The sequence below is a fragment of the Loxodonta africana genome, chromosome 5 (assembly GCF_030014295.1).
Source record: "Loxodonta africana isolate mLoxAfr1 chromosome 5, mLoxAfr1.hap2, whole genome shotgun sequence".
NCBI classification, from domain to species: Eukaryota; Metazoa; Chordata; class Mammalia; order Proboscidea; family Elephantidae; genus Loxodonta; species Loxodonta africana.
The window spans coordinates 48,457,257-48,474,757 of record NC_087346.1 but is presented as its reverse complement, the minus strand read 5'-3'; the positions used below and the strand labels follow the sequence as shown (position 1 = coordinate 48,474,757).

Genomic DNA, 17,501 nt, shown 5'->3' with positions numbered 1-17,501 from the left:
CAATTCTTTCCTTCCTCTTCAAAAGGGAAAGGGCTCTGTTTGCTTTAAAACCGTTACTTATATGGACACTGGTTTAGTATCTAATTGAAAGGTGTTATTATCCTCATTAAATGGTTGATAAAATTGAAACACAGAATGTTCAAGTGACTTATCTAAAATCATATTCTTAGTAAGTCTAGAGTTGGCATTTAACCCATGTAGTCTGGTTCCAAAACCCCTAATGTTTAAGGGGTACAGTATACTGCCTCTCATAATAAATAAGTGTTAAGTCTTAGAACTTTAGGGTTTAAAATAATAAATTAATTATTTTGAATTTACTTATTAAGAAGAAATCAAGGTTCAGTTTTATATAATGCAGACCAAAACCATTGCCGTGGAGTCAATTCAGACTCATGGCGACTCATGTGTTACAGAGGAGAATTGTTCCATAGGGTTTTCTTGGCTGTGATCTTTATGGAAACAGATCACCAGGCCTGTCCTCTCCAGCACCATTGGGTGGGTTCAAACTCCCAACCTTTAGGTTAATAGCGGAGTGCAAACCATTTGAGTCACCCAAAGACACAGACAGTTGACAAGGGAGATGCAAAATCAACTTCTAAAAGAATACTGTAGTAACAAGAATACAATTGCAACTATTAGTGAGGTGAACACAAAGTTGAAGTACGTAGTAAATTGTGTGTGTATGAACATCGCTCATACTTTATATAATATGACAGATATACTAACACCAAAATTGCAGTATAGGGCTTTGACCGGCCACTGTTTTGCTTATACATTTTCCCAACGTTATCAAAGTTTTATAAATATGATCACTTTGGCAGCATTTTTTTTTTTTTTTTTGCTTGAAATTCTAAATAGGATTATTTCAAATACCAGTAGGGTCACCCATGGTGGACAAAGTGGAGCTTCTGTACTAAAACAGACTAGGAAGAAAGGTTTGGCAGTCTACTTCCAAAAATTAGCCAATGAAAATGTTATGGATCACAACAGAACTTTATCCAACTTGCTTGCTTTGGATATGTCATCAGAGGGATCAAGCGTTGGAGAAGGACATTATATTTGGTGAAGCGGACGGCCAGAGAGGGCAAGGGAGACCTTCAATGAGGGAGAATTAACAAAATAGCCGCAACTGTTGAACTGAACACGCTGTCAATCATGAGGATGATGCAGGAGCTGGCAATGTTTTGTTCAGTTATACATAAAGTTGCCATGAGTCAGTCAATTTGATGGCAGTTATCTGTCTGTCTATCTGTCATGTTGGTAGGATGGAAAGTGACACTCGCATGTTTCATATGTGCTGTTCCTCGCACAGGGAAATTGAAGTCATAAGCCCAGCAATGCTATGTATTTACAGACTTAAAGAAGTACTAACACATCATCAGATCTTAAATCCTTATGATGAAAAGAATCAAAACCATCACCTTTCTTCAACCTCCACACATACCCTCCTTACTTCTTTAATTGATATCTAATGAGCTCACCCGGGGAAAATTACCTTCTAGAAAGTCTGTTGGCTTAAACTGTCTGTAACATGGCAAATAAAAGAAACATATAGGTCAACACAGTGGTTAAGAGCTACGGCTGCTAACCAAAAGTCCAGCAGTTTGAATCCACCAGCCACTCTTCAGGGACCCTGTGGGTGGTTCTAGTTTGTCCTATAGGGTCGCTATGGGTTGGAATCAGCTTGACAGCAATGGGTTTTTTTTTTTTTTTCCTGACTCTAACCTTTTCTTTTTATAAATGAGAAAACTGAAGTCCAAGATGAAGAAAGAACTTTCATAAAATCCACAGATTGAGTGACTGAACCAGGATTAGAATTCAGATCTCCTGACTTCTAATCGTTTCTTTGTTATAGGCTTCATTGTCTCATACTAAAGTGGTCCTCCTACTGTGAGGGAGTAAGTATTTACTATTCCAGATAACGTTTTATGAAAACAAGTGGATCAAGTGGTCATGCCCTTCCAATTTCCATTCTTTTCTTTTTTTTAATACTTATTTACTAAACTTTGGTTTATTCCCATTTTATCATTCTGATAAGCTAGGTTAATCTTTTGAAAGTTTTGGTTTGATTACTTTAGTGTAATTATTGGCTGTCTTTTTTATAGGGATTGTCTGTGACCATTTAGAAATGGCTCTGCATATAATCACAAACAAATTATAAATTTCTTTACTATATGACAACTTTTGTTTTATTTTTTAATTTGTAAAAGAAGTGAAATTGGACATACCTTGAAAAATTCCCCCTGATAATTTTATTCTACTACTCTGAAAATAACATTTGACAGACACTGGCCAACATAATTGAGACTGAAAACTTATATCGCCCAGGAAAAAGCAATCAAAAGCAAATTGGCCACACTTTAGTGTGAATTATGGCTTCACTGTTTACAACTTTATAATAAAAACAGATGCAATGATTCGTGATTAATTCAGTGAAAATTGCCATGAAAAAGAAGCAGTTGTATACTTTAGATTAAGCATACTCTAAAAGGTTTTTTCCACTCCTAAGGAATCTTTTATTGTAACCCAACAAGGAACATTGTAAACTGTTTGTGAAATACATGATATGAATGTAAGAAAAATAACTCAAAAGGTGGTAAGACTAATGCAATGTATACTTGTGATTAGGATGTACAAGATTTTGTTGCTCCCACTGTGACAACAAGACAAGCAAGATGACATTAAAAATCATAGTTTTTTTTAAACCTAGTAGAATGCTGAGGACAAACAAAAGCATAAATGAACTAAATTCCAAAAAGAGATAAATCCTTCATAAGAGAAAAGAAATTCATGACTACTTTCATGCCCAACAGAAACACAGGGTAAGGAGAACTCACCATAGATGAAGGATAAAGAGAAATCAGCTTAATGCTTAAAAACTTTACTGGCTACATTTAGCCTAGTGTGATGCATAAGAATCGCAAAGAGCCCCAGCTACAGAGTGAGTTTGCATTACCCACTAAGGCTTTTCCAGAGGCCATTAGGAGTGCACGCGCAGGGCTGGTATGCCAAAGCATAGGGGAGAACAGAAGAGATGAGAGAGATCCTTCAAAAACTCTCTGAGCTTTTCCTGATGGCCGACCAGTGCATACCGCGGAGTGGGAGTGGGACATGTTTGCTGAGACAAATCCCTTCAAAGCAGACTGGACATTGACAGCCTGGAAAGCAGAAGCAGCCAGCTTCTGAATGCTGAGGGCTGGAAAGGCTGAGAGAAATACTTCCCATCTTTTAGGACGGTGAGGAGTCTGCCTTAACTGAGTGTACTGTAGAGGCCCCCACAAATCTAAGAGAAGACTTTTGAGGTACAGAGATGTGGAGGTAGGATTGGAGAGCAAATAGAATCACCCAGTGACCCAAAAAAGCTGACAACCAGCCCATAAAACAGACAGAGGTCTCTAGAGTCGCAACAAGGCTTAGATCCCAAACTCTGCTGAGAAGAAGATTCTGATCATGGCTTCAAAACATTTGAGGCCAATGGTGAACTGAATCTAAGTAATGTTACAAGGAAGGACAAGCTCAGATTAGTTTGATTCAGCCTGCCACTGCAGTTGTCCGATTAAAGAAAGCCTTTGCCTTCTTCTCGGTGTAAACCATATTTACTTCAGTCTTTAATACAATGCCCAGTATATAATAAAAAATTACAAGGGTAACTGTTGCACAGCCAGTTGTTGTGACTGATGTCACTAAATTGTACACCTATTAAAAAGTTGAATTTGCAAATGTCATGTGATATATATTTTTACAGCATCAGCAACAACAACAATAAAAAAAAGAGTAGCTGCTGAGTTTATGTACAACTAAACATATTATGGATTTTGGTTTCTTGGTTTGGAGGTTTAGGATTATGGTTTCATGAGGTATCACAGTTAACAGGCCTAATATTTTTTAGTGCTTATGTTCTGCCTCCTGGTTTGTTGTGCTGTGCCTGGGGTCTTAAAAGCTTGCAAGTGGCCATCCAAGATTTAAAAAAAAAAGACATTGTTCTCTACTCGCCTGGAGAAACAGAGGAAGAAGGAGAATCAGGAATATGAGGAGGGTATGGAATGTGTAGCTAATTGCCTTCATGGACAACTGCCTCCTATGCCATGAGGCCAGAAGGACCGAATGGTATCTGGCTACCATTACTGAACATTTTCACCAAAGATTCTATATAAGAATTCTGATCGAAAAGGGGGTCGGGGCGTGGGGTCTGCAGAATAGAAATTCAAACTTGCATGGAATCCAGACTTTCTGGAGCCGTAGAGAGGGGCTAGATGAACCCCTAAAACAATTGCCCTGAGATAATCTTTAAACTTTAAATAAAAAATATCCCAGACGTCTTCTTTAAACTAAACAATGGTTTAGCTTAATTAGTAAAGAATCTCTGTCTTGAGTGTTGTACTTTTTTAAAGAACTATCTATATGGGATCAAATTAACAGCAGCAGCTCTAAAGGTTAGACAGGAAGCTCGGGGGGCACTGAGTTTATGTCAGTGGGGTTGGAGCGATTTGGAAAAGGAGGGTGAGGATGGTTACGCAACTTGAAGAAGGTAGTCAATGTCACTGAATTGTACATGCAGAAATTGTTGAATTGGTGTATGTTTTGCTGTGCATATTTTCAACAACAATAAAAAATAAAATAAAGGAGCCCTGGTGGCTACTAACTGAAAGGTTGGTAGTTCAAACCCACCAGTTGCTCTACAAGAGAAAGATGTGGCAATCTGCTTCTGTAAAGATTATAACCTTTGAAACCCAATGGGGCAGTTCTACTCTGTCTTATAGGGTCACTGTGAGTCGCAATTGACTTGATGGCAATGGGTTTTGTTTTTGGTTTGGTTAGGTGTGTTTTTTTTTTTAGGTGAAAATATAAAACAGTATGGTTCTATTTTCAGGTTACTACTTAAAAGCCCAAACTAGCTTAGTGCTCTGAATCATAAGAATACCTTTGTTGATATGAGTACCTTTATTCAAATAGGAATATAATACCTATCTCTATGTATCTATATATGTGTGTAAAGTATGATATACACATACTGATTGTGTTTAATTTGGTGTTCTGCATAAATAATGCTACAGATCAGGATTTAATTGGCATTAAAAAATAATATAGCTTGTGTGAATCTTGTCAAATTCTTTGGAAGGCTGAGTCTGTCTTACTTTACTCAATTAGAAAAAAATTAAATGGGAAATAGTTTAGTTATCAATCACATACATTAGAAGACTAAAGCATTTCCTGTTCAATGAAAATAAGCAGGCCAGATAATCCCATCCAAGACAATGAAAATGGCTGCTGTAAATTATTATTTTGACAATTTGAAAATGATTCATTATCTTACAAAGTACCAAATATTCTAGAGTCAAACTTTCTGCATGGTAAGGACTGTGGAATAGTGAAAAGAACTGGGCATCCTAAGGTTGGAGCAGAGATAAATTAGAAACAGGATGCTTTAAACTATCTGATGCAGAAAGGAGAAAAGGAAGAAATCTAATATTTATTGAATACCTGTTATGTTTCACCTGCCTTGTGAGACACTTTTATATGTTAAAATCGTTTAATTACTTCAATCTCCCTGCAAATTTGGATGAGGAAACTGAGGCTCAGAGAACTTAATAGCTTGTTGAAGTTCATCTAGTGAACATATGGCAGAGCTGACTCTAAGCCAGTGCTTTTATAACTACCACGGACTATATCGACCAAAGAATGTGAAGATATGATAATTTCAAGAAAATACATTTCACTTCAACAGAAGTAATCATTTTCTAATAGTCAGTGTTACCTAACCAAGAAATGGGCTGCCTTAAGAAGTAATGAATAATCTGTCGTGAGAGGTATATAACTATTAGATCATCTCTTATGAATTTTATGGAAGCAATTCCATTACTGGGTGAGAAACTAGAGAGATGTTCTTCAAAGGTCTTTCCATGTCTATAACTTTGCAACAACAACAACAAAAAACTCTCATGGATTAATGGATTTTAAGCTAACTTTGAAAGCAAAGTCAAGAAATGGAGAAAAAGAAGCCAGTATGCCAAGCTGCAACTTTTCAAAGAGCAAGAGTGTAATCTTAAATTGCAGAATTCCTTCCTTTCATGTGTCTGAAAACGTGGTTTCAGGATATAAAAAGACTGCCAAGTAAGGTACCCTGAAAACCCATGATCACTTGTCACAGTCCTTGTTACTCTTTCTGTATACAAAAGTAGAGAGGTTCTTAATGAAGTCTGTTGTTTTTAATGTTACGTTACATTAAACTTGAGGAATTTACTGGCAGAAAAGGTTGCTGAGGTCAAAAGGCAATGCATTTCTATAGTAATTAAACATTTAATGAAAACGCCTTAGGCTGCAATGACAGTTGTTTAAAAGTTGACTGGAATAACAGCATGAAGAAATAGTGATTGAAACACGATTGGCACAGGATTTTTTTAGTATAGTATGGCAGAGAGAAATAATGAAGGGTAGATAAAAATCTGACATTGTCACTTAGATATTTTTCTTTATTAACTTTGGCCTAGTTTAACTGGAGCAAAGCATTGTCTTTTTATAACACATTCCAATGAAAATAAATGGAAAATTATATCTTAATACCTTTTTAAGAAAATGCATTTTTTTATTTTCAAAATTGAATTCTTGCCTTAGATAGACATAGCTCAGATTTACATTGTAAAGTTTCAGCTTTCACAAGCTTATCTCCACCTGTCTTCATAAAATATCTGGTAGTTTTTGTCCCACTACACATCATAGAAGAAAAGATAAGTGCATTTGTTGTTGAAATATGACATCAATCTACCTATAGCCATTTAGTTCTACCACATTACGAAGGATGAAATTTTTCCCTACAGTAAGTACTCAGTGTATGCTGAAGAATTCTGTTTATTGTTTGTTTTGTTTTGTTTTCTGTTAAAGCATACCAACCATCAAGCTGAAGCGCCCGAGTGCACTGAACCCTCAAGGTTTAAGATTTAATCCCTCTTTTTTTATTGGTTTATTTTATTTTATTTTTTGGTCTTCTGGCACTACAAAATAACAAGAGGTAAATAAGGCTATGCAGATTCACAGTTTTAAAAAGTATCATGAGGAGGCTCCTTGGCACTGCTTTAGAATTTTGCTGGAAGACTGGAACTGCCTTTAGATTTGTTGCGTTTGCTTCAGTTGCTCCAAGTCTCCATTGCCTGCCTCTGATAATGCTGCAACGATTAACATAAATTGTTGTTTAATTTCTATAAGACATTTTTTTCAGCAGCATGTGAAAGTGTAGAATAATAGCAAACCATCACTCATCAAGCTTTGTTTTTTTTTTTTTTTTGTCATTAGGATAACAATTCATGTTCATCATTTTATAGTTATGTATAATTAATACATGTCTTCTAATTGAGAGTTAATAAGTAATTATGAAGTTCAACCTCTAAAACACTGATGTGAAATTCTGATGGAAATTTCCATACTTAAGATATTTATAAGAGTGCTCACCTTTATTTTCTGTTGTATTACTTTTTAAAGTAAAAAACATCATACAGAAATCTAATATAACCCCTCCAGGGATTTCCATGTTTGTTTCAACCTCAGAAGGAACAAAGTAGGCATGGTAGTAGAAAAAACAAAAAGGTCTTATACAGATGAACTTGAATTTTGTTGTTTGACTAATGTCTAAATATATTCAGAAGGGGCAAGTGCAACATACTGTCTTGTTTGGATTTGTTTTCTTTACATTTAAGAGGTTGATATGCTTTCTAAATTAAACTTAGCCTACAAATAAGAGTGGAGAATTAATGCTAGTGAGGATATTAGTTTGTAATTATTTTAAGATGAGAAATAGAAAGGAAAAAAAAAAGTCTACGTTCCTACAACCCCTAATGGTTTCTTACATGTAAAATCACACTGTAAGTCTGATCTACTTTGTGGGAATTACTTTTAGGAATAGATTATGTTTGGCCATTTCTTACAGGATTGCAAATACAATTAAAAAATTAAATCCTATTAATTTTTGTGTTTACAGATAGTCATTTCAACGAACTTCCAACTCTTCTCCACTGTGCAGCAAAATTTGGCTTAAGGAACTTGGCTCTTCATTTGCTTCGATGTTCAGGAGCAGCCTGGGCTTCTAAGATGAAAAATATGGAGGGGTCAGATCCAGCACATATTGCTGAAAGGCATGGTCACAAAGAGCTCAAGAAAATCTTTGATGACTTTTCAGTAAGTTTTTTTTTTCTTTCATTTTATCTCCAAAAGAGTTTTTATAATGTAATTGTGTGTGTGTGTGTACATGAGTGCACACATGTTGCTCATTTGAAAATGATGCTACTGCACAACTAATGAGTGGTTTTTGTTGATCCTGAGTCATCCACTGTCTTGAAAAGCATTTTGTGAGGCTAGTCAACTTGTTTTAGTATTGCAGTCAACCAGCTTTGACTCCATACTCCCACCTCTAAGTATTCATTTTTGAAACCTACTTGGCCTTTCTGACTTCTATATTAAAAAGCAATAGAAAAAATCCATTGCTGTCAAGTTGATTCTGACTCATAGCAACCCTATAGGAAACAGTAGAACTGCCCCACAGGGTTTCGAAGGCTGTAATCTTTAAGGAAGCAGATTTCTACATCTTTATCCCATGGAGCAGCTGGTGGGTTTGAACTACTGACCTTTCAATTACCAGCCCAGCGCTTAACCACTGCACTACCAGGGCTCCTTCTATTTAGTTGATTTGATATTGAAGAGGAGATAGTAAGAAGGGAATAAAATCGAATTACCTTTACTCTTTTGTTCAAAGTCTAAATAAGACACTATTAAACACATGAAAACAAATTATTAGGTTAAATCCAGAAAAAAAAAAATGATTGCTGTTGATTGGATTCCGACTCATAATGACCCTGGAAAGCCTGGTAACATAGCCGTTAAGAGCTAGGACTGCTAACCAAAAGATCAGCGCTCAAATCCACTAGACGCTCCTTGGAAACCCCTATGGGGCAGTTCTACTCTGTCCTATAGGATCGTTATGAGTTGGAATCGACTTGGCAGCAGGTTTTTTAGTTTTCAAAGAGACCTTATAAGACAGAGTGGAACTGCCCTATAGGGTTTCCAAGGAGCAGCTGGTGGATTCAAACTGCTGACCTTTTAGTTAGCAACCAGACTCTTAACCGTGTGCCACCAGGGCTCCAATCAGGTTAAAGGAATACATCTTCTCATCATTCAAAGAGCCTGATCAATAAAAAGTTAATTCACGCTGTTTAAATTTGCTTCTCTTAAGTGATGTCTTCTCTATCCCTGTTAAGTCCCATTTCCTTACGTAGGTTGAAACACCTAATTTCAGAAGGCCTCTCAAAGGACGTAGTTTTGTAAGCATGCAACCAAATAGAGATTTTATAAAGAAGGGTTAATGCCTTGGTATGTAAAACACAATTTTGGTGTCCATAATTTTGTTTAGAAAGGCAACAGCTTTCTGTTTGTAACAAAGGTATGCACAATTTGCTCCAAAAAGTGAGTTACGCTTCTGATACCTGTTGCCGTCAAGTGGATTCTGACTCGTAGTGACTCTGTAGGAAAGAGTAAAATTGCCCCAAGGGGTTTCCAAGGAGCAGCTGGTGGATTCAAACTGCTGACCTTTCGGTTAGCAGACTTATCTCTTAACCATTGTGCCACCAGGCAAGTGTAATAGGGCAGTGATTTTGCAGGTTAATATGTCAAATTTGTCTTTGGATTCTAAAAAAAGTAATAATTTTATTGCCAGTGAAGTTTATATAGTACATTGGAATGCTATAAATGTATCTGGTTGTTTTACCATTTATTCTAGTTATTATATAAAGTCAATCTGATACTGAACTTTTAAAGAATTGTTACTATTTGTGGTTCCCAGAGAGTAAAATGACAACTGATGTAACTTCTTTCCATTTGTAAGAAGTAGAGAAATACTTATCAGAAGAGCATGGCTATCATCCACTATCTGGAAGGACAGTAGGAAGTCTTTAAAATAAATACAGAACATAAAAATTTGTAGTAAAATTAATGAATTGCTGATTTTAGGCTATAGAATTCAAATCAGGAATAAGCATTATTTTTAATCCTAAAAGGATTTTAAATAGTGAATCTCATGTATATATTCTCTGTCTTGATTTGATAAATGCATTAATTTTTGTAATTATTCTTTGCATATAGTCATTGACCAGGGCAACATGGCATCTATCTCAGGTAAGTAAATGAGTCAACTCAGCCTTGGACATTTTCCCATATCATCATTATTTGGTACAGTCTGGATGCCTGTCTCCAACTCTGTACAACCATATTCCTGAATTTTTAGCTACTAGTGAACTTAAGTTAAAAACTTCCCTAGAAACCTTAGCATCCAGGGATACTTCCTAAGATAAACCCTGATTTCCATAGAGCAATGCTTCCATTTCTTGCTCTTCAGTGAGGCTCAGTTTTTGACATGAGGTAGCCCCATGTGAACAACATGGGCTCCATAAATAATATAATACTAGACAATGAGTGGAAACACTGGTGGCATAGTGGTTAAGTGCTACGGCGGCTAACCAAAGGGTTGGCAGTTCAAATCTGCCAGGCGCTCCTTGGAAACTCTATGGGGCAGTTCTACTCTGTCCTGTAGGGTCGCTATGAGTTGGAATCGACTCGACGGCACTGGGTTTGGGTGGTTTTTTTTTAAGACAATGATGACAGCAGGCACAAATGTAAGTACGAGGGTAGGAGGTGACGGTTGACACATGTAGGCAATAATTTTTTTTTTTCTTTCCTATCTTTTCAATATTTACACCTCCGCCCCTGCACTAAGACCATGGACAGGAGTTAATTGCTATCATTGTCTATATCTGACTATTTACTCTTTTATAGTGGCTGCATTCTCATTCTGCAGTTATACATGAAAACTATTCTGTGACGTTTGTTAAACGATTTTATATATCCTCTCTCTTTGTGAGCTGCTCTGTTCTGCCGGAGTGTTACCCTTATAGGATAAATACACTATTTTGTGAACACTCTGCTGTTAGCAAGGATGTGCCTGTAGATATCGCAAGGGTCATCAGCTCTACAGGTGAATTTTATGACTGTGGATAACTTTAGGTACCATAATTTTGCAAGCCACCGAAGGCCTTTTTGCAAGTGTGTGGTTAAGGAAATTGGAACATGTGTGTTTGGATAGCTTGTGACACACTTGGAAAAGTGTGTTTCCTGTTTTGGTTTATTTTCCACATAAATTACTCTTATCAATTTTATTTATACAAACCCAGAAGTCATATCCTCTTCAGTGAAAGTGTGGCATATAACTACATGGTGACATTATATATTCTAAATTGTGGTTGTTATTGTTGTTTGTTGCCATCTGGTTGAGTCCAAGTCATGGCAACATTAAGTGTAATGCAACAAAATGTTGTTCGGTCCTGCACCATCTTCGTGATCATTGACTGGTATGTTTTCATCCATTGTTGTGGCTACCATGTCAACACATCTCGCTGAGGGTTTCTCTTGTTTTCGCTGACCCTCTACTGGACACGATGCCCTTTTCTAGTGATTGATCTCCATGTCTTCTTAAGAATATATCTAAACCTATTAGAAAAAACTGTGCGAAATCATTATGCTGGTAAAATACTTGTTTCTATAGAAATATTTGTATAGTTTTAGTGTTATAATCACATTATGGTAAATCGCATATTATCCCATGCATTCAAATTTTCCTGAACTATTCCTTCAGAAGAGTTGAAAGGATAAGATAGCCTTTCATGTTTGAAATTGACAATCTGCCAGTGGGCCATACTTCTCTACTGAAGAAATACATATTTTCAAATTCAGACAAATTTTTTTGCTTCCAGTTGATTTTCTGATTTATTCACTTCTTCCTAATTCCCCATCAGTGAAACATTGTTCATTTTAGTATCTCACAGGGAGTTATAATGCACTGGATCTGGGCATCACTGAATAAAGTGGGTAGAAGGAAAAAGCCAATAACGACTTAAAAAAAAAAAAAACAGAAAAAAGAAAAGCATTAGTAATCATTCATAAACAGCAACATCTCAGTGTAGGCTATGAAAAAAAGAAATGATCTTCTCAAATCACATTCCTTATACTTCTTCATGAAATTTTTCCTTTGAGAGGAGTAATTTTTAATTTAATTAATTAAATCTTGGAAATTTTTAATTAATTTAATACTATAACTTTAATCATTTATATACAATCTATTCATAGAGCCTCTTCATAATGAGTGAGTAACTTTCATATTTTGATAAAGTTATCTAATTAACACCTATATTTCTTTCATATTTTCAGTACTGTTACTGGAAAATAATACCATGTATTTCTACAACCCATAATTTCATAAACCCATACCTTTAAAATTGCTACTTGAGTATCTCACCTCATCCATCCCCATCAGTTTAAAACAGTTAACAAAATTATGGGTAGTCCACAACTTATCAGTCTGTTGTAAGTTGATTCTGATGTAAATCAATTTTTTTTTTTTTTTTAGTTTTCATTATTATTATTGGCCTTTTATTATCAGTATCCTTATAAATCTGATCTTTATTTATTTTGGGGGTAGAAACATTACATATAAACTTATAGGTGTATTTTAATACATACATACATACATTAAAAAAATACACATAAAAATTTACTTTGGTGATGAAGAGTTGGATGACATTGGCATTTTATCAGTGGCAGTAATAACTCTACTTGTAGAAGATTCTGGGTCATCTGAATTACCCTTGGGAATGGGGGTGGCATTTCTAGTTGAAAAATTAGTGAGAGTTGTCTGTGTGGCCTTTTTCTTTTTTTCTTCATATAATTCACAGTAACATCTCATTGCTTCCTGAATCTGCATATCAACTAAAGCAAAGTGATCAGCATTTTGGGTCTATGTTTTCAAGCAACTGAAGCCCCTGATTTAGTTTAGAAATAACTCCAGCTAATTCTTTCACTGTAAAACTTTTTGACAACTTCTCTCCTTCCTCTTCCTCATTATTTCTGTCTTCTTTAGCATTTCTTTCCTCTTCAAAATTCAGCCCTGACCCATCAATTCCCCTTCTTTATGATCTATGAGCTGTTCCACATTGGCAATATCAAGTTCTAAGTTAAGCATTCTTGCCACAGGGATGATTTTTCCACCTATCTCTTCCATCATATTATCCTGATCAAATGCTTGAAGTGTGCTCACATAACTCAGCAATTTTTTCTATATATTCTGCATGCATTTTCCTGTAACTTCCTCCTAGGAAAATGCAATTTTCCAGATACACTGCTGATTGTAAGTGAGGTTTGTTGTAACTCAAATACATCATAAGTCAGCCACTACCTGTACATCAGTTTATAAACAGAGTGGGGAGCACATTCTCCTCTGTTGGCCAGCCATGGAATTAACCAACAGAAGTAGGAGAATCAGCTTTCCATGTACATTCTTCTGCTGGCTTTTCAGGAGGACTCCCACCTGGAAATCTTTCCATTGCTCAGTCTGAAATGGGATTCCTGTGACATCTTGCCCTCATTGGCCTTTCCTGACACTTCTTTTCTTATGTGGACATTGGGCTCAAGTGTGTGTGTGTGTGTGTGTGTATGTGTGTTGCCTTCTAGTGTTTGGCTGACAGTGACCCTCTTTTAAATGGCTAAAGATTTGGAGTGAAATAAGAAGGGGGAAATGTTGACAAACTTAGAACATTCCTAATATAAAGCAATAATTGACAGCAGAGAATCTATGACTTGAAAGTTAGATTTTGTCTCTAGGTCAGTGAACACTGATCCTTCTTCACCCTTTATTTCTCCCATTCTCAGCATTGCTCAGAACTTTATATATACTCTGTTCTTCTCAAGAGGAGCCCTGGTTACACAGTGGTTAAGAGCTCAGGTTGCTAACCAAAAAGATTGATTGTTGGAATCCACCAGCTGCTCCTTAGAAACTCTATGTGGCAGTTATACTCTGTCCTATAGGGTTGCTATGAGTTGGAATTGACTTGACCGCAATGATTTTTTTTTTTTTTTTTTTGGTTTTGGTTTCTGAAGTAGAGTGTTTCCATTTCGTTTAGTAATATGTAATTCATTTCAAATGGTGACATACCCCATGTTGCTTATGCAGTTTTTCTTTCTGACAAATCTAGACGCTCCTAATGAGTAATGGTTTCCCTCCATAGCTCCCACTAGTGTGTCAGGGACATGGAAAGTACTTGGCATGTATTTGCTTATTGACGAATGTCTTAGTTTCTGAGTGCAGCTGTAACAGAACTACCACAAGTGGGTAGCTTTAAAGACCAAAATTAATTTTCTTACAGCTCAGGAGGCTAAAAGTCCAAATCAGGGTCTTGGCTGTGTCAATTCCTTCTGTGGGCCTCTATCCCAGTTTCTGGTGACTGCGGGCAATCCCTGGTGTTACTTCGTTTGTAGACAATCGTCATGTTGTGTCAGTCTTCTCCCTCTATGTGTTTCTCTGTTTCTATTCCTCTCTTTCCACAAGATACCATTAAGAAGTAATTAGGTTTGGACTCACTCTTCTCTGGTATGATTTCATTAACATACCAAAAGAAAACCTATATTTCCAAACTGAGTCATATTTATAGGTATAAGAGTTAGGACTTCAACATAACTTTTTGTGGGACACAATTCAATCCATAATGCTCTACCCTTTCGCCCCCCAAATTTATGTCCTTCTCACATGCAAAATACAATCATCTTATCACATTATCCCCAAAAGTCTTACCCAATTCTAGCATTAAATCTAAGTCCAAAATCTCATAGTTTGAATCATCAAAATCAACTATGAGTGAGACTGTGGGTGTGTTATATCCTGGTGCAAAATTCCTCTGTGAAACCCTGAATACAGTTGATCTGCTTCCAAAATACAATGGCGAAACAATGTTAAAACAAGCATAAGGTAGTCATTCCTATTCCAAAAGGGAGAAATTGGAGGGAAAAAAGGTCATGGGTACCAAGCAAGCCTAAAATCCAACAGGACAAATCTCATTAAATCTCAAGGCTTGGAAATAATCCTCTCTTCTCTGGGACCATTTGGGCCTTGACCCAATCCTATAGACTCTGGGCAGTAGCCCAACTTTTCCAGGCTCACAGGATGGTGACCCCACCCTCATGGCCTTGGGAAGCCCCATTCTCCCAGCCCACCAGCACAGCAACCCTACCCTCTTACCTTTGGGTGGTGGCCTCATTCTTCCAGTCCACTGGAATGGCAGCCCCATCCTCCAGAACTGAGGTGGTGGCTCTAGAGTTTGAAATCCAGGCATTAGCTCCATCCTTTGAAACCAAGGGAACAGTGGTCCTGCTCCCTGTGCTACTTCCAGTAGTCCTGCTGATCTCTGAACTGCTCCCAGGGTTATTCTTTCCTTTTCTGAGAGGACAATGGATGTTCACAACCATATAGCTCCTGGTCAATTTTCTGCCTATAAAATTCCAGGAGGTAAACAGTTTTCCTTCATTTTGTCCTGTCTCTGTCCCTTTAAGTTTAAACTGACAAGGCTTCTGCTGAGATGGTTGATTAGATCCATCAGTCACAGGCCTGATCTCTTTAGCAAATGGTTATGTAGCCACACTCTTGGTGTCTTTTCCATGTGGGCCATGTGGCGGCACAATACAATCTATAATAATGGAGCAGAAGGCAAGTGCCAGATTTTAGGACTTGTGTGATCTTATTTACCCAATGATATCACCACTAGGTTTCATAGTTTAAATAAAATAATTGGTCATATTCTCTATATAGTCAGAAGCTTTGTTCTAGGGAATTCGTAGACCTGTTATCTGCAGCATATATTTTTAACAGGCCAGTCTACAATGAATTTTAGAATTCTGGCCTTTGTTCAGTATTGATGCTCTGTTAGAACTGAAGAAACTGAAACAAGTCACTTGACTGCATGCATTACAAATTCCTGTCTTGGTTGTGCTTTTGGAGCTACTTAGCATTCTCTTTTTAAAATCCCATTTAATGCACCGTAGCAGCTATTACAGGTTTTTTCCCTTCCCCAAGTCCTCAAACCCAGTGTTGATGCTCTAGCGCTACAGCTGTAAACATTCTGTGTAAGCTCCCTCAATTCACCTCTCTACTTTTTCACATTTTTCACTTACCTGTACTTACAGGGTCTCGGGGGTTAGCTAGGTCTAGATTTGAGTCCCAACTTCATCAAATTCCAGGAGTGCATCCTTGGGCAACCTCTTTACCCTTTATTTTCTCTCAGCTTCAGTTTCTTTATCTGCAAATGGGAAAAATAATGCCTTACAGAATTGTTTTTAGGATTTGATGCAGTAAATGTTAAAACATTAAATATATAGTAGATCCACAATAAATGATATTGCATTTACTTTCTTTTATTTTGATTTATTGTTATTCCTATCAGCTTTAGACCTCACCATCAATTATACCTTCTCTTGCTCTTGCATCATTAACCACTGTCACCACCATGCTCACTCTTGACTCTTCTCTGAACAAACATGCTCAAATCATACATATATATATATATATGTATATATGATTGGGAAAATATATATATACATACACATACATGTACACATATATATCGTTTCCCAACGACCCTGCTCTGTCTTTAAGTTCTCTTTTCAATACTAGAATTAACTGAAAGAATGGTCTATACCAGCTACCACTTCATTTCACTGATTTCTTTCTTTTGGTCAAAGGTTTGCTGTCAGCCCACTACCAAAGTTGCTCCGTCAAAGGCTGTGAATAATCTACCATATATCAAATCCAATGGATTACTCTCAGACTTACTCTGACCTAGGCTTTGTCACTAGTTTACCTGACCCTGTCCTCACCCTGAATCTCCATTGACCCCTTGTGGTTTCTTTCTCTTGCCATATCAGATAAGTTTCTTTCTACACTGTCTTCTCTATGTGATTAATACCTAAATCATTGTCTCTAACCCAGATGTATTTCTTGACTTATGCCTACAGTTTCAATTTTCAAGCTAGGCATGTCCCCATGACTATATTACAGGCATCTAGATCTGATTATATTCTAGTGATTCTTTGTCCCCCATCCTGGATAATGACATAATTTTCTGCTCATTGACTTGGCCTAAAACCGGAAAGTCATCTCCAACTCCTCAATAATGAAGGCAGTAACTATTGTTTATGGAAAATAACTATGTATCATGTGTGAAACACTCTAATTCCATTATTTCAATTAAACTTCTCAACAAACATTTGAGTGTACTATTTGCCATTTTTTGGATGAGGGAATAGACTGATAGAGATGAAATATCTTGCCCAGGGTCACTCAGCTAATAGTGTCACATCTGACTAAATCCAGAACCAGTTCTCATAGCTTCCTTATATAAGCGTTCTACAGCTTCCCTCTGCTGCACACAAATCTATCTAGAGCATCAGTTTGGTACCATCAATCCAGATTACCATGTCTTGACAATTCTATTTACATACAACCAACCTATCAAAAGTATTCCCCTTTTCTCATTCCTTGTGTGGCTCCCTTGGTTTGTGCCTTCATTGTTTCTTTTTTGGTCTGTTGTCCTGAAAAATCGTCTTACCTGATCTTCCTACCTCATCTTTTGTGGCTTTAAACCATC

General features: G+C 36.8%; 1 protein-coding gene across 7 annotated transcripts in view; it reads left to right on the top strand.

Moving 5' to 3' along the window:
• BANK1 (B cell scaffold protein with ankyrin repeats 1) overlaps positions 1-17,501 on the top strand; it is a 375,144-nt gene that overhangs the window by 151,521 nt on the left and 206,122 nt on the right. For 5 of the 7 annotated variants that reach the window (XM_064285500.1, XM_064285498.1, XM_064285501.1 and 2 more), the window contains 2 exons: positions 7,970-8,166; positions 10,123-10,155. In XM_064285500.1, coding sequence (XP_064141570.1) covers positions 7,970-8,166; positions 10,123-10,155 — 230 coding nt within the window. The remainder of the gene's footprint in view (positions 1-7,969; positions 8,167-10,122; positions 10,156-17,501) is intronic. The other 2 variants (XM_064285499.1, XM_010590473.3) reach the window with 1 other exon arrangement.